Source organism: Bombus pascuorum, chromosome 11 (assembly GCF_905332965.1).
Source record: "Bombus pascuorum chromosome 11, iyBomPasc1.1, whole genome shotgun sequence".
NCBI lineage: Eukaryota > Metazoa > Arthropoda > Insecta > Hymenoptera > Apidae > Bombus > Bombus pascuorum.
The window spans coordinates 2,518,747-2,544,580 of NC_083498.1; the positions used below are offsets into that span (position 1 = coordinate 2,518,747).

General features: G+C 36.2%; 1 protein-coding gene across 1 annotated transcript in view; it reads left to right on the forward strand.

The window, feature by feature from the left end:
* Positions 1-25,834, forward strand: part of LOC132911885 (suppressor of lurcher protein 1) — a 535,060-nt gene that overhangs the window by 443,111 nt on the left and 66,115 nt on the right. Inside the window, exon 9 of the mRNA XM_060968897.1 lies at positions 23,556-23,751. Within this exon, the coding sequence (XP_060824880.1) occupies positions 23,556-23,751 (196 nt within the window). The remainder of the gene's footprint in view (positions 1-23,555; positions 23,752-25,834) is intronic.

The following is a 25,834-nucleotide window of genomic DNA, read 5'->3' on the forward strand; positions in this document are numbered from 1 at the left end:
AGCAAACTATACCTAGTTATACTAACAACTTAACTCTTGGTACTGAGAGCAGTGACGAGTAATTTTATCATCGCATCGTCAGGGTAGTTTGTCCTATGACTGAGCCCCAAGTGAATCAATATTGGCGGAAAGTTGGTCATTCAACGGTGCATTCACGTACATAGTTTAAGCTGACTCACACCAAAGTATAAACTGTCTTACTTCGGCTTTCGAAATGTTCAAGACGAGACGCGTTATAACTTTTGATAGGGATCCTTCGGTCGATAAGCAGATCGAAAATGTGACATACTTTCCGAAAGAGAGGATCGGTTAATTGACATTTTTTTAAAACGGGGCAGTCGATTAGTCTTTTTGTACCATAATTTTAAGTTGTCCAAAAAGTTTCTTTCATTTTATGAGGAAATAATAAACGCACAACGTTTTTTGTTTTATATTATTTTGTCGAATTACGTACGATCCATTTTGTTCTGTTGAGATAAACACCGCAATATTTCACTGACTTGGTTTCATGTTTGTATGAAGGTGCACTGTTGTAAAAAGAACATTTGCGAAAGAAAGACACTTTGCGGACAACCTAATACATCTCTGACTTTCACCATGTACGATTAACGTGAATTAAAACTCTTTGTAATTTGAAATTTAGAAAACATGGACATATATTAATAAAGTTTTCTTATCGGCTATTACATCCGCAATATAATACTACAGAATACCTATTTTGAAAATCTGTTAATCAACGAACCATATTTTGATGAAGAAGAATAATGAATAGATGCTGTATTCTGTACTGCCAGTGTGGTAATAATTGTGACAAGCTTTTAGACTTTTATCAGACGAATGAGTATTTTCGTTAGTTATATTAGTATTAGATAGCATAGAATTTTGCCATCTCTTAACGCTTTCGAAACCACTGATTTATCTACAGGGAAGGTAGCAACCGGAATAAAAAGACGCACATAGTACAAAATTCTTATTGAACACATTTCGCTGAAACGACATAATCAGAATTTCTTGGTCAGATTTCAATCGCGTTCTGTCACTATTACCTTAAACTTCTATGTATTACTTCCACTATATTATTCAAATAGCATGCGATAACCTGAAGCCGAGAGAGCAACCGCAGTTTAATTACCTATTTCTTCAACAACCGCGAGGCGTTTCTATCGCGTCTTCGAGCACCGTACCGCACATGATAAACGAGCAAGTTCATCCCTGGTCAAGGCAAACGTTCCGTAGATTCCTGAAATGTTTAGGATGACCGCAAAATTTCGCATTTCGACTAGGTCGGCGCACATTAAGCCATGGTTATAACGGATGTATATTCGGACGAACTGGCGTTCTGCGGAACGAAACATCCAAAATGCGTACGCTCAGAAAAATCTATACATTGACGTATTTAATTACATTGACGCGTTGAGTTCGTCAGAACGTTAATTCATGAGCATATAAAAGTACCCATACGATAATTATTAATTGCAACGAAAATATTATGGAAAATCGTTTGTTAATAATACTTCAACAAATAAAAAATATGTACATATTCTTATAACTTTGCAGAATAATTTTTATAAAAAGGAAGATGAGATGTCTATCTTTTGTGAAAATATTAATAGATATCTAAAAAAATAGCAAAAGTATACGCGTAATAAGTATTCGTACAGTTACAGTTTAATAGGAAAAAAGTAATAAAACTTACCTGATATTCCTGATAAAAGGATATTACTAGGTTTAATTATTTTAAATACGTAGCGAGGTTTCCCTTTGATTTTATTGTGACTTGAAGCGGTCGTGGAATTGAATTTATCTAACTGACGAGTACTCTACTTGAAATATTTTTCCATTCTTCTGAAACAGCCCTCTTTATATCATTTTTTGATGAAATATGGTGACTCCGTATTTCTCGCCCTAGGTGGCCCCATATATTTTCGATAATGTTTATATCTGCGGATAGTGGAGGTGTTTTTAAGTGTTCCCGAACATTATACAAGATCCACGCTCACGTATTAGTAGCATTATCCCTCGGATCGTTATCTTGCATCATGACGAAATTGTCTTTCAAACCCATTTTTCCCTACACTTTCATGCAGACCATTTTTTCTAAATATATATGCACATTCTATCCTGTTCCATTTTATCCTAACCGTACCAATATTTATTACGCATATATTTTTATCATTGATAGATTTTTATTAATATTTTCATGATAGAAATATCGCATTCTTTTTTTTATATTATTCTGGAGACTCGCAGCAATGTATTTATTTTTTATTTGCTAAAATTCTATTACTAAATGACGTTATATAATAATTTTGTTAAAATTAAGTGCTGCACGAATACTTTTTACATTGACTATGTACATAAACCCTTCGATTCTTAATAAACACTCATATTTTTTTTTTTATTATTTAATTTGTATTTTACAATTTGTCCATCTGGACATTTGGTCACTTTTTCTAACTTAATTGCTAAATAACATGTGGATGGCTACTCCCAGCGGGATACTATCTTTGAGTTTGACTATTTTATTTCTTTAGTGAGGTCAGTTGAGGATGTTTTCCTTTTAGTCTTCTTTCTATGAGAGTCTTCGAGTCATATATTTCAAAATTTTGTCTGTCGTGATTTCCTGTCTGATCACTCGCATCCTACATCAGCCCTAAACAATACTATTTGTTTCATAGTGTTTCACAGCTTGTACAGTAGGAAACTCTATAAAATCTAATCCCCACGCACCTCAGCCGAACAAAAAGCGCTACAGCTAGTGCAGTTCAATTCAGTTCCATCAAAATCAATTACTACAGTGCATTACCCTTTAATTACCCGTGCAATTTCCCTCGTCACATTTTTCTTAATCCTGTTTCATCGGGAATTTCGTTCGCTTTCTCCGTCACACGCTATAACCGTAGCCCTAATCGTCGGCGCATTCTATCCAATGATCTAGAGGAGACGGAGGACGTGGACTCGGAGTTGAAACGACACACGGAGAAATGGACATAAAAGCGGCGCAAAGAAGTTTTGCTGGAAGAAAGCTAGAGAGAAAACTCTCGGAAACGTCACGCTCACGGTTAAATTCCGAAAGACCGATTGGCTGTCACGATTACCGATCGTTTCGTGTTGCAGTTGAACGACCGACAGAAAAAATAAGAGCAACGCCGCAACACGGCGTGAGGAATGGATCTGTCGTTCCGAGGCGAACCCGAGTCTCTGTTGTTACAGTCCCTGATCGTGTACATGGCATGTAAATGAAAGGACCCTGGATAGCAAGCGTAACCGGATTTTTGGTTTTCTCGATACGCGCTGCCGAGATATCCACTGCGCTTCGTCTCCTCCTTTTTCCACCTGCCTATTTTTCCTTTCCCGTTGACAATAGGGAAAACGCTTTAATTAGTAATAAAGGGATTAACCTCGATCAAGAGCATTCGTATGTAAATTAAGGAATCGAGAACTTGGATATTCGTTGTTCCTTTTATCCCTGTTACGCTACTTGTTTTTTACCGGAACGAATAGAGTTCGTTAATTTGGATGTTCGAACTAATTTGTTAAGCAAATTCTTGAATAAAACGCAACTCGCCCTGTTTCGTGAATGCATTTCACGGAATCACTGGGTTAAATAAATTTCGCCGTCGGACAGAAAAATTATTTGATTAAATGTATTTGGAAACTTGTTGTTATGTATATTTTATAAATTTTATACCTAAATAAAATATATATATATATATATAAGAAGTCACCGTATACACGCGTATGATATAGTATTTTAGAATATTTCAACGTTATTTGCCTTTTAATAAAAGAAATCAAAAACTATAAATATTCAGGCTAAAGAAGTCTCGCGACCGTTTATCCCATCAACGTACAAACGTACACATTAGCGGAGAAAAATCTGTTCGATTATTCATAGACACAAACGACCGATCTTGTCCAGCAGGACGATTAATAATTTGAAGCATCGTTGTTTAGCAAAAAACGGCACGGGAACTCGATCTACGGTCGAAAGCGCGGTGGTTGCACGGTCGGGAGGACAATGAGCCGGTCGAGTGGCACGGTCCATTCATTTCGAGATCTTTATCGTCGCTAATCGGTCCCTTGATAGACGAGCTTTCCCCTATCCTGACGGACTTGCGAGATGATGGATGTCCCAGCTTCGGAAGCACGTCGTGGGTCAGCGCATCGTTCCTAAGAGAACGATGAGCGCGTAACACCGGGATATCGATTCGGTGCCGCTTTCGAGAAGAAGGTGTACCGTCCGTTCGAATGTTTCATAGATCGCAGTTAAATATACAAACCTCGAAGGTCTCGTAATTGGAGGGTCAAATCGTCGTTCACCCATAACGTCCATGTTAAATCACTAGTGAGACGAGTTCGTTTCGATTAACGTTTATCGAAAATTCTTCCATTTTTTATATAATTATAAGAATAGACGTTATATAAGGGGTCCGTGTGTAAGCAGAGATAAAGAACTAACTGTTTTTGAGCGCTTTTTCTCTTAACCAGGGGTGTGGTGGAGCAGATTATGGTGTCTCCTGTAGAAACTACGAAAGACTAATAATACCGATTACAACTATAAAATAGGAGGTGGCTAGACAGGAAGTTACGTCGGGAAAAATATTCAAAAATCTGGTTTACAGAGATAGTGTGATCACTGAAGCGCGATAGAGGGGAAGAGGAACTGTAATAACTGCTTTCAGATCTCGCGAGAACGCCCTTTCGCACGATGGTTTTGGCAAAGAATAGGAATAGGAATGCATTTGTTCGGAAAGGAAAGGGGACCTCTGAGAATGAGTCGCCAGACATAATAAGGGCCACAATGGGAAGATTGCATTAACGAGGCGGCGCGTCGTTCGAAGAATTTGACTGGGAGAAAAAGTAAGGATCAAGCCGAAACGTGATTGGACCTATGAACTGATAAGAACCGGTGTACAGAGCTGGTGGAAATATGTTTCGACAACAGCACCAGTTTTACAGCGATGAACGGCCGCTTTAAATATTTCATTTCGTTTAACGCGTCGAGCTTCGGCACATCATCGTTCGAACTTGTCGATCGCCTACACAAAGCCTCGATTTCTTTTTTTCCCGCTTGCTCTCGGATTGCTTCGGCCACTCCCGCCCACGCGCACCATCCGCTCGAGAAGCTCATCAACTAATGGAAATGCGATCGAGCGATGAAAACGATATCAATCAAAATATTTGTCTCTGGCAGAGAAAGCAGGAAACGGGACTTGGAAAAAGGAAAAATTAAAGGAAGAAAGGAGGTTGAAAGTAGGGGGCGACGAACAGCGAAGAAAAATAGAAAGAGGAGAAAAAGACGATAGGCGGACGTTGCACGGGCGACGAAAGGGGCAGAAATTATTAGTCGGGCGACGGGCACCTGTATGATGAAAAATAGTAAGTTGCGTCGACGACGTCGATGCTTTTCCTCGTCGTCGAATTATACGACGAGCGAGGAGAAAAACGTTCCTTCCGGGCAGAGTAAAAGGAGGGGAAAGTCTAACAAAGGAAGCTTGAAATCTGTCGAGAATCCTCGTCGACTTCAGTGAAATTTCGCGTGACGATAGGTCTATATGTGAAATAAACGTATTTGTAATTTAGCCTCAGATGGTCCAACTATAAGAGAAATTGCATTTAAAGTTTGAAAAAATTACATATCGCGCGGTATTCAAGTACTGGATCAGGTTATTCGTTAATGGCCGTGGCGTTGCGGTGAGCGTAAAGGACTTCGGATATTTTAACAATTACGTTAAATGTTACAATTACGGAAATCTGGGTTATTTCGAGCGTACTTTGTTATAAATATTGGCTTCCGTTTATTATTAATAAAAAAGTTTCATAAAAAGTAGTATACCGTAGATATGCTTAAAGGCAAAATGTAATGTGCTGAATTATTGTAACAATGTTTAATTACATATTGAACTAAACACTATAAATGAAACAAAATTAAGATATATGTGTAAGTAGTAGTATTTCTTTAATATCGAACTCGCAATCAAGGAGTAGACTTGGTTTGCATGTATTGTATAATACATTATACTTATTTAACGTCCAACTATAACCACAGACAACGAAAGTATCTGCTGCTGCAACTGCGTTATCACGAGATACATGTATATATAAATCGAGCAGAATATAATCAATAAAAAGAAATGCTCAGAGTCGATTTTCTCAGAAACGAAGCGTCGTATGAATTCTACATTTAGTTACTCTACATTTTCGACTTGTTTTTTCGCGTAGAATCACCTCCTTGCCTCCTGTTACGCTACGATTACCGCCCCACCCACACTTAATTTTAATATATCCGCGAGGACCAGATCCGAAGGTTGCCTCGTAAGGAGTAAGAAAGACATCAGAGAGGAAAGTAATAGGAGGGACGAAGGATAACACGAAATATCTGACAGAGCGGCGGAATACTTTGGGAAGTGACTGGAGGTACGCGAGAGCCTGGGACGTTGAAAGGCAACGATGAAGAACCAAAAGCCGATAAATCAGCCAGTCTAGTCAGAATTAGTTACCGTTCCATTTTGCCACGACGTTAAGTAAGTTCTCTTCCTTCCTCCTTTCCGTCTCCGCCCTGTTCACCCGTTTGCTCCCTCTCGATTTCCTTACTACCGTTCCCTGGCCTTATCTACCCTCCTCTCGGTTCGTCTGCGAGCTCACTTCGTTTCCTCCCCTTTTCTTCGCGGCATCCGGATCCGCGGCTTCACCCTGAGACAAAACCGCGTTGCAACCACCACGGTTCGCCAGTTTTCCAGAATTCCACGGCTGCCAGACACCAACGTCGGTTTCCGGCGTGGCGTCACCCTCTCTCCGTTTGTTCTATCGATCCCCCCTCTTCCTTTCTACCCCAGGGGTATCGTCTAACCTCCGTCGACGATCGTCAACGATTGGAAATACACGTGATTTCTCTGACGCCGGCAGTCGACGTCTCTGACTGATAAAAGGTCACCTACGATCCTTACGACTGAGAGAGAGTGAGAGAGAGATTTCGCACACCCCTTGACACGTCGGTAAACGTGAAAATGTAATATCACACGATATACATCACGCCTACCGAACAAACCGCTCCGAGTCGAGGAAAAGCAGCATTTGCCATTCATTGCCTATTTTCTTTCGATTCAACGTGTATATCTTTGTGTATTTCTAAAGCGTTGGCACTGCTAGCAGTGACATTGTTGTATGTTATTTATAGCTTGGTATTCGATTTGCTTGTAGAATTATTTAGCTGTGGAGAAATGGATATTATATCAGGAACTTCCAAGTTTATTTCTTTTAAACGGGAGAGAGAGAGAAAGAGAGAAGGAGATGCGTTAAAAAATGAGAAAAAATATTTTAATGAAGTCTTGACATTTGCGTTCGATTTAATTTAATTCTGCGTTCTATTGTCTTTCGACAACATCCTTGAAACTTTGATCTATTCGGAATGAAATTTTCAAGAACAGACATTTATTTCTTAACGAAATCTGAATGTGTTCGATCAAGATTTTTTCGTCGATCGTCGAGGTTCTTTTTATTCACAGATCCTAGGCAATTTGTTTACTTTTATTTCTTTGCATTTAACAGAAAATTCAATTGGTCATATATCGCGATCACTGTATAAAATTTGTGTATTTGTCACAAATCAAGAACTGTTTGGATGCTTGCGTGTAGATTTACATCAACTACGTTTAGTTTCCGACACACGTTTAACAAGTTGCTTCAGCGCGTAAACTTCGTTGCCAGTCACTGTCAGTACAATGATGTAAAATTATTACCGAAATGCGTTGCTATGATATATCTCGGTTTCCGTTGCCCATCACGGATTCAAGTAGCAGTTCGATTTACTGTGCAATTGCTGGTGCAAATTCAAACGTCACATTTCGGATGAATGTGCTACAGATTTCGTTTTTTCTACTTATCTCTCATTTCACTAGTATTGACATTTATACCTGTACTATTCGATATATTATTTTATTATTTATTTTTTATTTAATATTCCAATAGCATCGATGCATAATTTTTTCGAAGATCAATATTCAACACCAATAAAGCATATTTTCGGGATATTTTTTTTTTTGTCCGGAATATGATTTTAGTGCGTCGATTAAATTTCAGGCGCAAATCAATTGTAATATAGCTTACCTAACTCTATCGTCATAAAATTTGAAACAGGCTCGTAGTTAATTAGTAAATCAATCAATTAATTCACAGGTAAATCAATATGTATGTAGATATATGTACATACTGATAAATCATATTAAATAGCATACTAGTACGATAACGAATTATTGGTTAATGATTAGCACAAACTTAATTATACATACTTAAAACGTTTCAGATAATTTTGAAATTGAAAATAGCCGCATACGGATATCAAAGAGGTATAAATTTTTCGTTTCGTAATACAGTTAACGTCGATTCTTTTAGCTTTCCTGTGAGAATTTTTATGATTTTAGAAGTAAAGATAACAGAACTATGATTCATCTTAATATCATAGTGTGTTTCAAAGTATATGCACCGTGCAATTTTGTTTCGAAAATTATAAAACCTTGTCTGGAAAGTTATTTTACGCCTTGAGAAGCTAATCTAATTTTAATATCAAATGACTGGAAGTTCAGAGATAATGTTATCTCTTGAACATGACCCGCTATGGGCGAGAGTAGTATGCCGTGTACCTACACTTTAATTTGATGTACTTTGTAAATATGTGAACTGTCATAAAAACCACATAGAACTAAGTATCAAAATCCAAAGTCCTAAATATCTGTTTTATCCTCTCTTACATATCCATTTTATATTGTATTAAGTTGTTTAACTACCACGATGAATTACAAACATATAGAAATTCTCTAACCAGCTTCCGAAGTATGCCTCGATAAAAGAAACCCCATTGGATATTTTGAAAGAATCTAAATATTTGTAAAACCAAACGTAGTACACGTATAAAGTGTTAAACTTATTTAAAATTAACGCAAAAAATAATTACGATTCTATTGTGATATTTTTTATTTCGCAAAAAGGATTTGTTTAAACTATCTGTAGCGACTTTAAGTCGTAAAAGCGGAAGCTCGCGTAATTATACGCGAATCTTCTATATGTGTGTTTATAATATCGAGGAATAAGAATGTTGCTCTCGCTTTTGATTTTTAAAACAGCTTTTAAAAAATGAAAGAGGATTAACTCGTTTCTGAACGCGCTGTTGAGGATACAAGTGTGCTTTCTGCTTAAGTACAGGCCAACTTTCAGCATTTTATTCTTTGTCCTATCGTCACGCGTTTCTGTAAACAAATGACGAAACAAAATCAGATTTTCAGACTCACTTTACCAACATTTTTAACGAATATTCTCTGCTATTTAATATTACTTACCTGCAAAACAGAGAAAAAGTACAATGATATTCAGAGTTTACTGGATTGCGATTTGTCTACGAATCTATTGGTAAATTCAGAACATTTACATACGTTCGTCTAATTCCTGAATTTAACCCACCAACTTCTGATGTTTGTAATTGTTAAGGATGTAATTGTTATTGGATGTATGCGAATACAAAGGAACGCGTGGATAAATTGTAAGGTAGAAAATATATATTTATATATTTTGAATATTAAAATGTAAGTACAAAGTTCGAAATTTAATTGAGCTGATCCAGATCCGCACGCTAGCAGCGTTACCCTATAACTGAAAAACCCTGAAGCCAAAATTGCATGTGTTTCGTTTATGGTTTGCCTTCGACGCAGTTTTTTGTCTATGCGCTGTCGATGGCTTTAGTGCTTGAAAAAAGTAAAGACCAGATGTAGAATTTTCTTAGAAGTGGCGACCACTTCAACAGTAATTGCTGAATTACCATTTAGAACTCTAGATGGAAATGTCAGTGACAGAAAAGAATTTTCAAAAGTTTTCTCTGGTTTGAAATACACGACGTTATATAGCTAAATCAGATCCATAATATTTTAAATCTTCAGTATCATCGTCAACAGCCACGTCACATGCATAGTCGATGAACGTTCTATTCTTTGTACGTTATAATTGCAATAGTTAGAATATAAACATGTAAAGTATATTTGTTGTACGTTATAACCGCGTTATAATCGCAATTGATATATAGCTATGGATAACGTTACGAACAAACTGTGCATCGACGACGTCAGAAAATTGAGTGATAATCTTTCAGCTGACCACAAATTGGTATTTTAATTTCCTAGGTGGTACACGAGCGGCAATCTCCTCTCTATACTGGCCTCGTTTGTACAGGCGGACAAAAGGGAAATAGAAAGCATTTTGAAATGCACTTAACGACGCTTATGAAATGAGATACTATTATATGGAGAGTTCAGTGGTTAATCGGTTTAAGTCAAGAGACCGTAAAATAGGGATTCGTGAAGCACAATGAAAGAGGCCCTACACGAACTTCATCAGTGTGCTGTATCGGAAATTATATAACACCTTAAACCGTGAGATAAAGCGGCCGACATATTGGACGGGATAAATTTGTTTCACGCTGGTCTCGATTTTCACTAAGCGCTACGAAATTTGCTCGTTGCACGATCTCCTACTCGTACTTTTGTCTTTTCTCTATTTCCGATCGATCGTAAATTATGAAACAGTAAAATCATTTGAGAAAAATAACGCTGTGCGTAGACGTTGATAAATTAGAAATTAATTAGAAATATTGTTAATTAACTTGAGAAGTTGGCGCGATGTTGTGAACACGCGGTTGAATTTTGAAATGGCACGCAGCGAATAGAAAATAGTGGAAAGTGGTGCAATTAAATTTCCCGAATATCGTAACCGACGATGAACGCTTTGTGAAGTAAAATAATTACGTTTTTGTCGTACGAAGCCGCTCTGTTCTGTTATGCGCGAATGGAACATACCACAATTTTATTGGAAAAAAGAGAACGTCATAATTTTTGTTCAGCAATTAGTAACATATCGAGTAATACTATCGCAAATCCCAATATGTCCAGGCAATCAATTGCCAATTAATTAATTTTTACCAGCTTCGTATCTTGAAAGCTTAATACATTCTATGCCGCTTCCTTCGCTTCTTGATAAAGTTGTTAATCGAAATATAATTTGTACGTCGTTACAAAATTATTATATCTGTGACACATTATTCGATTACTGTTCTGCAAATTTAATTTATAGTCCAGCTGTTAAACCAACGATATTAGAGCTATAATAAACTTTGCGACGAACGTCAATATCAACGGTATAAAAAAGGATATGCAAGTATAAGAAACGATGATACAATTTTAAAATATGAAAGAGGCAATTTCTCCCAGAGTAGATTCCATGTAACTTTTTACTTTTAGACTAAATTATTAATATAACGCGATTCCATTTTAGAAGGAAACTTTTTTTAGAAAATCATATCGCTTTTTGGAATTTTAAAATCGAAAACTGAGTACACTTTTAGACATATATATATATGTATTCTATATAATTATAATTCACAGATAGCTATACTGAAATTCTGATAATACAAAATTGATATAAATGTAGGAATTTGCAAGGAAAGGGAAACGTTTTATTGCAATAGATTCAAAATATTATACTACAAATTATTGATACCGCTTGACACAAATTTACTCAGCTGCACTCTCTCCACACTCTCTAATCATTGTATTTACGCTTTTCAATCGTTGTATCACCGCAACCACATTACACGCCAACTTGCCCGATCATCACATCTGTGCAAAACAAATTTAATCACTCTTAATGAACAATAATTGAATATGGAAATAAATTAATAATTAACAATACAACAACCGGCGACAATTAGTGGTAATCATTATTAATATTAATGTACTCTAAGTAATAAATTACGCTAATACGATCGTTTTAATAAGCAGCGAAAGAAACTGCCAGCAAATTATTATTATTATTGCGCTATCTTTAATTAATTATTACGTTGTATTATGCATGCAAAAATCTTCCTTCTTTGATTCATTTGTATAAACATATTAGCATGTACCGTTGATAATTATTTGTTTGTTTCACTGTTAATCGTTATTTACAAATACCAGTTAGTGTGTCGTTATTTCCAGGAGTCCAGAATTAAATATCGAAAATAGGTTGATTAAAAATTGATCAGAGGAAACGAGTGTAATTAAATAAATCAACGCGCATGAATCACTATATGTGCATTTTGCGATAATTTCATATTATTTTTATTCTATTGGTATGAAACGTTTCTTCCTTCCTCCTATATATAAAAAAATGCTCCTATATTTATGTTAAAAATATCCAATGCTTAAGAAGTTTAAATTCTAATCGATACGAGATGATCCAATTATTCCAATTATTCGCACAATCACGAAACCAACTTTGTATTCGATCTACAAAGACAATTTAAAATTAATCTTTCGTTTTGTCATTGCATGATTTTGAATCTTTATCTTTCACGATATTTGTTGAGGTTGACTGATAGAAGAATGAGTGGATGTATTTGTAAGAGAAAAATATATTGAAAATAACAAAGGTATAAGCATAATGTATAAGTTTATGCTGATCCACACCCTTACTCTCTCGATGTTACAATACAATAGAATCGATAGGGAGCATATTCATATATTTAGCAAAGGGACATTACCAAAAAAGTTAACCTTGTAGCTCTAGCTGAAGGCTACGGGGAACATAAATAGAAATCTATTTATCAGTTCCTTTGTTCCTAGACCTTCTAACCCAAAACATAATTTACATTCAAGGATACAATAACATGGACCTCTCCTTATTTAGAATATTTTTGTTTCACTAGATTTTATTTTCTGCGTAATAGCGGTCTCCAGGTCACGGATATACAAAAATAAAGATGTAAAGTTTTTCTTGAAGCAATTACTCCATTATTAATCCACAATTAAGCTATATACAACGAGAATACAATATATTAGGTTGTCCGAAAAGTGTCTTTCTTTTACAGACTTTTATAGTCTTTTACAACGACGCATCTTTATACAAATATGAAACCTAATCTGTCGAACCTTGTGATATTTATTTTGATAGAACAAAATGGATCATACGTAATTCGACAAAAGAATATAAAACGGAAAATGTAGTGAATTCATTATTTCCTTATGAAACGAAAGAAACTTTTCGGACGACCTAATACATATACTGTTTCCTTGTAACAACTATCTTACACAGCGATGCAACGATGACGAAAATATATAAAACAATCAAACGTACAATTCCTCTGAAATATCACACGACCTCCGTCAGTAAAAAAAATAAGTATGTACCAGAATATCATTGCACTGGTTACTTTAAAACTTCCTCACCGCCATTAAAAGTTGCACATTCACAGCGCTAACAATTTTTCGGCTCGCATATTTTCCTACGTCTGTCGTTCCCGTAAGATTCTGTTTCCTCGTACGCCATTCATCGAATTCCGAAACATCAATAGACGCTCGTTGACAAATATTCGTCGTGTGGAAAGAAGCGACGGAGATTTCCTGGTGGAAAGTTCGCCGGGTCCGGAAACGATGGAAGGAAGGCCGGGGCCAAAATATACGATAGCGAATTCTCGGCTCGTGTCTGGTGAGCAGCCTTCATAACTGACGAAGCCCATGGCCGCGCGGTTCGTGTTGAAATATCCGCGCGTGAATAATGCAGAAATCCGCAAGAAAATATGAAGGTGCATTACCGAAACGGAACAGGATATTCGCACGGATATTTCGCCGCCGTGGCGATTCTGCTGAGCGAGTGCCGGACATCGAGCCGCGATCTAGCCGAGGATACTAAGCCAGTCGCTTAAATCTACGAAGTTGGTCGGTTACTCGGCAAGACGCGGCCAGCAAATGGCGTTCAAATTAATTTCACCAAAGTTCTACTCTCCCTCCCTTCCTCCTTTCTCAACAGTAAATTATTAATACCGTCGGAAGGTTGGTGCCTGCTGACTCGGTTGTCCTCGGTCAAATACGCTGTTTAATTAGGAAATCCGCAGTTGCGGCAAGGCGAGGATTGTCAACGGTTTTCACCCTCTTGCGGTTCTACGAACTGGCGCGAGCTTTTCGCGCGATGACCACCAACCAGACGATAGATTGCCTGTATTGCAACGAAGGCGACGCGACGACCTGCTCCGTCGGCTAGTGAAACGAGCTTAAAACAATTCCCACGCGTTGACCGACTCGTGCTTGCGTGTGGCGTTGCGTCGACGTGCAATTACCATAGAGAGAGTGACGCGCCCAGAGTTTTCGAAATTACGCGCTCGAGTCGATTTGACACACAGCGGAATTCCACCAGCTTTGCTTAACTTCCTTTTTCACACGTCAAGCGATCCAGATGGAGAGATGTGTTTGGTGGTTGGATAGCCCGTTGATATTCGACGAGTTTCCTACGAAACTGACTCTGTTGGTAAATTGAAATTTTCCAAGCACGAGTTTCACAGAAGCGTGGATGTGCGTAACGCAAAATGGGAATGAGGTGCGATTAAATTTCGGGAAACCGGCGTTGAGAGTCACAGTTGGACGCCAACGGCCATTGTGTACACGTTTGTATGACAATTTCAGCGAACGAGATTTTAATTAGCCCTGTGCATGATGCCGCGGCAAGGTTCGGTTATGCGCCTGGAATTAATCGCCGCCCTTTCGATGATACCGAGAAGTACAATTTCCAATGAATTTCAATTCTTTACGTTTGACGAGGCATTTTGTGCGACGTGTATTCAAACGAGACAGATACTTTGATGATTTCTTCTATCTGTTCTCTAGTTTTTTCGAGAAAATTTTAGGTAGCAAGCTTTCTCCATAATTTCTTTTCTTCGCTTTTTTGTTTCGCAAGATTAAGCCTCGTTCGGTTTAATTCGAATATCTTGAAACTTATTAATTTACTTGAACCGGTATTAACTTGATCTGCAATATTCTTTGTAAGGCCCGACGTAGACGACTTTTGTCCGCACGATTCCAAGTCTTTCTTTCTTTTCCCGGTTGAGAACAACGAAGACAGACATACGATCGCACGGACAAAAGTCGCTCGTCTGTATCGGGCCTAGTTGAAGCATTCTAACAAAAACAGGCTCTTGTTCGTCGTTGTCTGCTTCCAGCAAAGCAAAAGAATGTTCGTATACCTTTAAGAACTGATCGATACATTTCAATTTCTTTCTACCAGCAAATTTGTAAACTTCTTATTAAAAAAAAATTGAGATAGTCCTTTATCGTCTGAGCGATCGTATCATATTCATATTCGATGCTTCACTTCGCTCGAATCGTCATACCTCTATAGTATTAGGTTGTCCGAAAAGTTTCGTTTCATAAGGTGATAATAAATGAACAACAATTTCTGCTTTATATTATTTTATTAAATTAGATATGATCCATTTCGTTATATTTCTATTATTATGTTCCTGCATAATTCAATAAACCAATATAAAACAAAAGACATTGTGCGTCTATTATTTCCTTATAAAACGAAAGAAACTTTTCGGACAACTGAATATTTACACGAATTAATCAACGAGATATTTTTCAATACAAAGTTCGGGTTTAATTGTGTTTGTAAATTGGATACCTTTACACGACGTTCTTCTTAAATTTAGAGAAGCTTTTAGCAACAGAAAAACACGATTCGGTCGAAAATGACGGAAAGAACACAACAGGATCCGAAATTACCGTGTTCGTAAAGCTGTCATACTTTTTAGAGTATGGTTTTCTTGCGAGCAAAAAACCATATTATTAAACAAAAGATACCGTGGAATTGAAGGCTAAAGCAGATGTTGTAGGTCGTTTATTAACATTTCTGAGAAAATTGGAAATTCTCGAGGGTCCCTGTACATATACCTGGTGTTTTTTATATTAGCGATACGTGTATGCGCGTGTTAATAAGGATCAGACATAATATAGTAAAGTCAAAAATATCCAAATGAAAAGCTTTTCAAAATAGGATATACGTGAATCCGTTTGAAAAAAGAAGCACGCAAATATTACTCGTAAATCCGTATAGTAAATAATTCGGTATTAATATACGATCGAACACGTGAGCCGCGCCACTTTCATGAATAAATCTGTAATAAATAGGAAAAATTTAATTCGTATAATTAATCAAAGTACGGATACTGCGTTGGAACAATACGGTTTGCGTGTTATGAGCAGAGCGTTAATAAAAGTTCTTTTGAATACAATTAACAGTAACTACGTTCTATCACGGAATTACCCTTACATAATTGTACAAATTGCAATGGACCTCCATGTTACATGCCAAGCTTATTTAGCATATCCATTTAATGAACATACAGCCTAAGCAACAAGACTATAGCTTCTAGGCTGTATACATCGTAGACCTTATAAACTACATTAAAGTGTTGAATACTTCAGCTTGGACTATCAGTCCGGAAACCATTACCTTAATATAAATTAATTTTATCAAACTTATCGTACGAAGAACAAAAGCGTACTACTTTACATTTTTCCTTGCTTCCGTATCAAGAAATCTATGATAAACGAAACGCACACTGTGCATACATATATATTTGTTTGTATCAATTTGAAATTTGGGATTTGCAGCTCCTCCGTGTTTACATTTTTACACTTTGCGTATTTTGTCTGTTTGTTCTTTCTTTGCCGAAATGACGAAAATATCGAAACAGATTTACACTGCACTAGAACATTTTCAGATTTTTTTGTGACATGCATTTCTCTCTTTTATACTTCGTTTCAGAATAAAACGAGACATAAATAGGCTGCGGATTTTTATGTAGTATCGTATCTTCGTGAAGAGAACTAAGGAAATGGAACTTGCGTGGTACTCTGTTTCGGCTACTAAAAATTACGAGTACTACCCCCTTTTCATTTGCATTCTCTGGATCGCTGCACCTTTAAATTCATTATAAATGCACGAAAATCCGTAGTCTATTTATAAGGAAATTTGTATAATGAACAGCGCGATTGTCGATAGGATTCCTTCAACTAATAATTCAATGAGTTCTCGTACTTCGTTCATTCTTCGTACATAATCAGAAAATAAAAACGCTTAATGATATATAATTCTTGGAGCATTTACGAGTTCGATAAAGGGAGGAAGCCGAAGAACCTCCTTCTCTTCTCTTCGATGCGTTGCAACAATAGTCCGAAAATAAAGCAGTCGATCTTCGTCGAAGTAATCGATAGACCGTCCGTTTCCGATTGTTAACTTCTCGATATAAAATGCTTTCTTATCCCCTGATTCAGATCTGCCGTCTGCATCGGCTACTCAACGAATACATTAGGCTAACCGGGCCATATTCTTTCCAAGTAAGCAGACGCATCGATCGTCATAAGTGAATTCGCCCTTTGGATATAACCGGAGAGACGCACTTGGAATACTTGGTGGCCTCCTAAGAATTTTGAGAGGACGGCTCATGAATGCAAATTAAAACGTTTACCCCGCTCCTATCGCGCACCTCTTTGCTCATTCCCGTTATTTGACTTGCCGTATAAGCGGTGTTCAAAAGTCGATAAGCTGCTGCTGCGGTTCCCTCAGAGGACTTAAATAATGAATGCGCGGGTAAACAGCTTTACTTGCTCAACATTCTTCCGGTCTTCTATACGTTCTCCTTCTTCACTCTGAATTTTTTGCATTTTACCAGGCTACTATATTTTTGGCAACTTCTATGCAGCTTCTATTTAGCGTGATTCACAAATGCACGTCCATGTTTCAGAACGGACGAACATTACGTTATCGTCAGTTCAGTTAGCTGTCGATGCATGGACATAAAATAGAGAAGGCTCTTTCAGAATTGATAATGGTTATATATATATATATATATATATATATATATATATATATATATATATATATATAACGTTTATTGCCCAAGAAAATGTATATTACATATGTATATTCTCAATAAACACGGAATTTCTATTGACAAGTGGTTTTGGCAATGTAGCCATACAATATTTTCTGTCGCATTTACATTGTTAACATTACAGTTTATAATTGAATTTAACATTTTGACTGCCATGCTGAAATCGCATGTTTCTCTCAAGACACCACGGGAGTATTTTTATTATTCAAAACATATAATGGCAAAATAATAATAAATTGACGATGTAAGACAACATTCTTCCCCAATGGACCGTTTATTTTATTTATGGTCACGGGTGACTACCGTAGCGCTTTTCTAACAGTTGATAGCGACATATTATAACAAGGCTTTGTTTATTTCAACAAACCATTCGCATTTGTTATTTCGTCGTAAGCAAAACGTCCAGAATATATCGTTGAAACGTGTAGAAGATATTAATAAACAGTATTTGTTCATTCTATATATAATAGTAAGGTATGTGCACACTTCTAACTTCAATTATATGATTATAAAGCAGCATTTACGATTATTTTCTAAGGTGTGTTTATAATAATATTCGTAGATTACCCCTCAAAGATATGGATGCAAACACAGTACATCGTTAGATGCAAGATTTGTTCTTTTTTTTTTTTTTTTTTTTTATTGATATTCTAATAAAAATGTTTAATTGTTCAATGGGGCACTTTTTATTTCAAAGTATCTTCTATTTATCGGTTATATTCAAAATGCCCTAACTGTTAATTTTTATACAATTTTTACAATTGTAAGAAGTTCAAGCGCTCAATCACCAATCACCGTAGCGTCACAGGAGAAACCGTGGCCGGTATGACCAATGTGGTAGTCAAAGTGTTAAGCCGCTCAAAAGCGGTATTTTTATAAAATATTGTCTTTTCTTTCTTCTTCTGTCCTGAAAACTTGGTCGCAAAACAGGACAAATCCAGAATTGATAATGAGAGGACTGTCGTGAATGATTCCAGCAGCGATATTTAAGATCGCTTAACACCTCGATAAGTAATATGTACCATTGATAAGGTTTTAAATAAACAACTAATATCTCGTATGATACACATCCATTGGTTTTGCAGGAAGGCAGTAAATATCGTATTCGTTCATATATCTTATTAATTATTCGTGTATCGTTGATATGAATCGAACAAAGTGTCCGTGTACTTGGGAACGTCAATGTAAATTCGCCACAATTTTAACTTATTTTAAAACGTAGAGTCGCCTCGAATACACTCGTCTAAAATATATAGATGCGCATTTATGAATCATACAGTATATCAAGCAGCCGGTTGAAATTGTGTAGAAAATTTTGCTGATGAAAATTGTTGAATTATACTAGCTTCGCCGAGTTAAACGTGGAAAAGGTGCACGTTAATTTCGGTACGGGTCTTTCCTATCGTTAAATAGAAACCGCATTAACGTCGAAAGTGAATTAAAATTGGCGAATCGCATGGCTGTTACCGGCGCGGCACGATTATTCAATTAGGGCGGGTACTTGTCGTGGCCCAGGCATTTCCTTGTATTTTTCTGACTAAAGCGGAGACCCCGACCAGCTCATTAATTTCCTTCGCCGCGGAGTATTGTACGATTTAACGAATCGCTCGACAACGCTCGCGTTTGTTGACCGCTGCGGATTCGGTCGCATTGCTCGTTTCTCGCTTATGTAATCTGCCGTTTCCGCGGAAATTGGCCACTAACGAAGTGAAACGGCACCGTAATCGCAGCAAGTCTACGAGACAGTCGCTTGCTAACCCAGTTATCGAAGAATTTACGAACGGATGTAAAAATATCTTCGTTTATTTTGTAACAGCTTTTGATACATAATATAAAGATAATATACAATGTTAGAACAATTCAGGTAGTAGCAGTACATAGATTTTTAATTTACATTTAATTATAATTGTAATTTGTATTTAATTGTAATTACATTTTTATAAGGTTTGATATCGATGCTTGTGAATTGCTTAATATACAGTAGATGTTGAAGTGGTCATCACTTCTAAGAAAACTCTAGATCTGGTCTTTTAGTTTTTTCAAGCACTGAAAAATCATCGACAACGTATAGACAAAGGACTGGGTCAAAGGCAGACCATAAACTGTACACAGACAACGTTGGCTTCAGGGTTTTCTGTCATAGGGTAACACTGCTGATTATACATACTGCTTGATTATATTCCGATTTGTATTTACACTTCAGTATTTAAAATATATTTTCAACCTCACAATTTATCCACGCGTTCCTTCGTTCACATACATCTAATAACCTCAACAGTATATCTACTAAACTTTTGATTTAACAACAACATATAACAACAAGGAAAACAAGTGATTTTGATGAATTTGTGTTTGAAACAAGTACTACTAAATTGTAATACTAAATAGAAGTAGAAATGTAATTTTTTATTTAAATTGTTCCGATTGTTTATCAACTTCCTAAACTGGCGTGTACGATAATTGAAAAAGTAATTGATCAATCAATTTCGAACGAAACTCATTCACTTTGTTACAAATTTCCGTTCATGGATCCAACCTCAAATTTTTATTCCATTATTTATTTATAATGCCTTTTTAGATAATATACATTCAATTTACCTGCCGAAAAATATAAATATTTTTCGAAACGTTAGAACTTCAATTTTTCACGGTTTTCACTCAAACATAGGTTCAATCGCAGAATAATCTATCAAACATTAAGAAAATTCTTTAACTTTTACATTTCGATGACTATGAACAGATGTTGTACTGCACGCCGACAATGTCAAATGACATTTCGTCAAACATAATCACAAGGTTTATACAATGTACAATAAACAATAAGAAGAAGTGAAATAAACAAATTGCACTTACACTTGGAGACTATCTACATTCTACAGTCCAAAGAGTTCCACATAATCAGCGGTAGTTAGTTTAAAAAAAAATCATAAAAGTCACTTGTTTTTATTGTTGTCACACGAAAATCCCTCTTCAAGTATTTAGTAAATCAAATGCAATAAGCATAAAAGCTTGAAAATTAAAAAAGAGTAGAATTATAATTAAAAGTTCAATTATGCACATAATAAATCACGAAACAGGTCTATTTCTTTTCAATGTACATTAGTAAGAAGGTAATATAATTTTTCGAATTTTCTATACGTTCAAATAGTTAAAAGAAAAAAATTCATTTCAATCAGCTTAAAGAATAACTTACACCAATTTTAATTAGGCAATATGACCGCACTACAATAAGTCAATGTTTTAAACTACGATTTAATGCTCGAATATATGTATCCTATTTAGCTATAATCATTGTCAAATAAATCAGGTTCTACGAGCAGATACATCAATAAACATCACGTATCAATATATTATGTCTTAATTTTCTTCGTCAGCTTCACGTTATTAAAATACATAATTTTGACGTAAATCGTACCGGAGACATGTTAAATTGAAGCGGAGATATTGCACTGCAATCAATATTAATAGAGAGCTAAATGATCGAATCGTGATATTCTGTGATAAGTTATAGCGTCGCTGAAAGTTATTTGTCATAACATAATAACGCTCTTCATATCATCGGTTTACTAGGAGCTTCATGTACCTTAATTCTTTGCGAATTCTTTGAAAAATTTGTCTCGTCGCGTATATCACGCTGTTATTCAAACTGTTGAAAGTGTAGCGCCGTTTCAAAGAAATAAAAAGCAACTGCAGTCGTCTTAACGAGGAATGTGCCACTATGAACAATATTTTCGATATGTTAATAATCTCGAGAACGATATCCAGATATACGTTCGTGAGACTGTGATTCAAACACTCATACAAAATTCATAAGCCATCGTACATATCACTTCACTTTTTTACTTCTCATGCAGTAAATCCTTGTCGTATCGTATCTTTTGGATTTCAAGCATTCAAGAACATCCTTACAACCTTTTTATCTTTTATAATCTCATTTTTTCTTATGCCGATTTGACGAACACAGTGTAACGTCTTAATGTAAGAAACGGAAGAGACGCGATAGGAACCAGACAGATAGAAACCGAAGAAAGATAATAAAGACGAACGAAGAGATAGCTTTATTCCACGATTACGTGTAACTCTTTTTCCATATTCTATTCGCATATGTAAAATCCATGTTCAAATCGTTGAATAAGGTGAAAATGTTACGTCGAGTCTGTTAAATACGAGGCTGAGTGACGAAATTTTACATTTGCTATCAAAACAGATTTTACGCCATCATCATGCGTATAATTCGTTACCTTTGAAGCGTCTATGTTACATGCCCTGCGTGACCAACTAATTACGCAAACAAGCCAATGAACTAAAAGGACAATAAATTAATACTCTTTGTATCTGGTAATTAACATGAAGCCAATTAATTAAAATCGCGAGCGTTGCCGCGAGACAACTTATCGGCAGCTATCTCGCAAACATTTCGAGAGAATTCTTTGTGCAAAGAATTCGCATTAAAACAATCATACCTCGTAATTTTCATTTCATTAAACACTAGGTTTCACGGCGAATGTTAATAAAAGAGAAGCCAGCTCCAATGATCTTGGATTTTTGCATCGTTATTACTAATTACTAGCTGCGTGTGCCTGGCGTTGCTCGGGCTTTTGAGAGGCTGAGCTTTTTAACTAATATTTCTGCGATAAATTTTCAAACCATTCAGGAACACTCACACCATCGTACGAGGAAAATTGATTCTTCGCATGTTCTCTTAAAATTGTTGAAAATTATTGAGCTGCTGCACAAAAATAATTTCTCGGGCGTAAGTTAAGAGGGGGTTGTAGAGGGATGATGAGGAATATTCGTGCCAATTTAAGTGCGGATAAATCGAGCTATATAAAACCTTTTACCTGACATATATACGTACGTATTTTAACTTATATGTATATGGAGAGAGAATACAGTTTAATTATGAGACTTTTGCGCGTGAAAGAAGGGTTGGTGGAATGTGACGAGACCTGGGCAACTGCTATTATTTCATATATAATTATTAATTGCGTCGCTGCATCGTATAATTACGAATTATTCGCATGATGATGCAACTAGTGGCGAATCTTGACAAAATAGAACCCACTGACCTTGACATATGTTATCAAGGACATTGTGCTGAACAACCTGCTGAAGTCTCTAGCCATCGATGGTTATTCTTCAATAATCTATTAACAAAATTATTACTACTTTCATCGTATTCTACCTATGCGTAAATATGTGCGACTGCGAACACGCACATAGCCCACACGACAGTCACGTTTGCCAGTTTTTATTTCAAAGAAACGCCGCACGCGTTGCTCGCACGCTCGTAAAAATCTAGTCCAACCCAATACCAATTCTACATACGAGCGTAGGGGGGCCGATTTTCGGCGAAAAAACTTTTTTTCTTAAAAATGGCTCGCTCGTTTCACTCACGTGTGGAATTGGTATCGTGTTGAACTAGATTTTTACGAGCGAGTGGAAGCGAGCGAGCAATGCGTACTGTGTTTCTTTATGATACGTATATGCATAGCATACGTTGTTTTTTTACAAATCTTGTTTCGTTAATGATTTTTTAAACGATAACGAACAATGGCTGAAATCTTCTGGGGGTTACTCACTGTCCTTAACGACATATGTCAAGGTCATTGGGTAGTCTACTAGGAATATTCGTTTTTCTTTTTTTCTTTTTTTTTTTTTAATTCTCCTGCGTTTGAAATCCGATCAAGGTTTGATAACTATACCGATAGACAAAGCAGCAGTGAAAAAAGTCAAACAGTCGCTTAACGATCTTGCATTTCGTTGTATCCACAAGTAACGTGCTTTGTTATCTTGTTTTTTTTAGCGTCACTGTGCGATATCGTTTTCAACAGTGACTCGACGAAAACAGGGATAGTCATGTCACCAGGATATCCGAAACCTTATCCACCGAGGACGCACTGTACATACGACTTCCAGGGACGGGGAAAGGAACGAGTCCAAGTGGTGTTCCAGGATTTGAACTTGTATCATTCGCCGGTTGTATCGGACACAGCGAACGAGTAAGTTCTGTTTACTATCTTACGTTATATCATTGCCGACATATTGTGTCTACTCAAGATCATTTCAACATATCTGCGCGTTGAAATTCGTTCTTTTATTAGCTTACAACGATACGACGATGAAAATTATCTCGTTATTGTTGAGAAATTATCGATGATCGTGGAAATCGAAAAAGGAAAAGAAACGATCTTGAAGAGAACAAACGCGAATCACGATATTTGTCGTTGCAAACTGAAAAGCTTTTTGCTCGTACATATTTTTGTTTCTGTAAAAGTAACGAAAATATCAAAGTGGACGAGATAGACGGAACACTCTGTATACATAGGGTGTCCCAGATTTTAACTGCCGAACGTTGTCGATATGTGTTATGGTCGAAATAAGAAAAAAAATTTACATGAACGTAAGTCGTTGAAAACTTCATTAAAAAGTTATAGCAGAGATATGAAATACGGAGGGAACGGTAGCAAATTCACGGTTACTGCGATATAATACAGGAATACGCCAACGATATTTACGTTCACTCTGTTTATGCAAACGTAACTAATTCTTCATCTCGAAATGTTCACGGTTCTTGACAATACAAGATTGACAGCGGCCGAAAATAGAATTTATTACCCCTCACGAATTTCATTTCTACCTTGTTTCGTTTCAACGAATTCGCCATTTTGAGATGCAGAATTAGTTACGTTTGCATAAACAGAGTGAACGCAAATATCGCTTATCCGTTCTTACACGATATCGCGGTAACCGCGAATCTGCTATTAAGTTTCCTTTGTGTCTCATATTTTTTTCATAACTTTTTAATTTAAATAAAAGCTTTTTATTTAAAATAAAGCTTTAAAACTACCTATGTCTGTATAACATCTGTCTCTTATTTAGTCCCATGGAATATAACGACAATGTCTGGCCGCTAAAAATTTCACGATATTATATATAACAATATAACGCTACCATCCAATATAAACGAATCTCTAAATATCAGTCACGCAAATAATTGTGTGCTCAAAATATCCTCTAAAACTTATCTCGGAGCTGTCCTTTATAACCCTCAATCGTCATGCACTGTACGTTTGTAGACTTATCTTGGTATACCTGCTCCTGAGCACATAGTACTTATAGCTGCCACTTAGTCATACTAATATCTGTACGTATTCTTGGTAGCTTCGCTTTTCAAACATCGCTCTCATGTGCCACTTGTGCGATATTCATTGGAAGAGATACGTTCCAGGCACGTGTTTGTACTGCAGACAAAATCATGAAAGTCATAAAAATTGTGAAATTCAACGGATACCTGTTATACCGACCTGGATAGGATTTTACGAAATAAAAAGCTTGGACAGCTGACCCATTTGTCAGTTAAAAACCAGAAATGTTATAGAGTATGACTAAACCGACATAGTTTTTCCTCTGGTAAAACATGATCTTTCTTGTTTGTAATTTTATGAAAAATTTATGGTGCAAAACTGTACGATTCATAATGTCTCATTAATGTATTTTATTTTATAGTTATCGTATCTCTGTGATAAAATGGCAATTTATATTCGAAGAAATACGATTCTTCGAAAGAAACAAAATTTTTCCAAAATTATGGGACTTTTCCGATTTTTCTAATTGTTTTATTATTATTTTTCTTTTTTTTTTTATTGCTCTTTCGCGTCTGTTTTGACATGTTTCTCTTTATATAAAATGGAGATTTTTACGATTATCCGTCAGAAACGTTAAGTAGCCCACATTTCTATGAGCGATACTCAAGTAAGGAGAAAATTCTCCTTACGATATTATGATTTTAACGTTCTTAAAAAGTTCCAAAGTGAATGACCATAATTTTTAATGACACAGACTAGCATAATAAAATAGAGTAAAATTAACTGGATTTTTAAAGGAGCCAACAACACGTTATACTTCTGGCTACTTATAGTCCTTATATATAAACTATCTATTATATTATATATAAACTATCAAAAACCAGAAAAAGAAATAAAATAAAACAAGGTCCGCGATAGAATTAAAGACGTGCGAAAAGGTATGGGTGCGTGAATCATTCATCGAGTCAATCAGTCATGTTAGATTCTTCGTATTTTT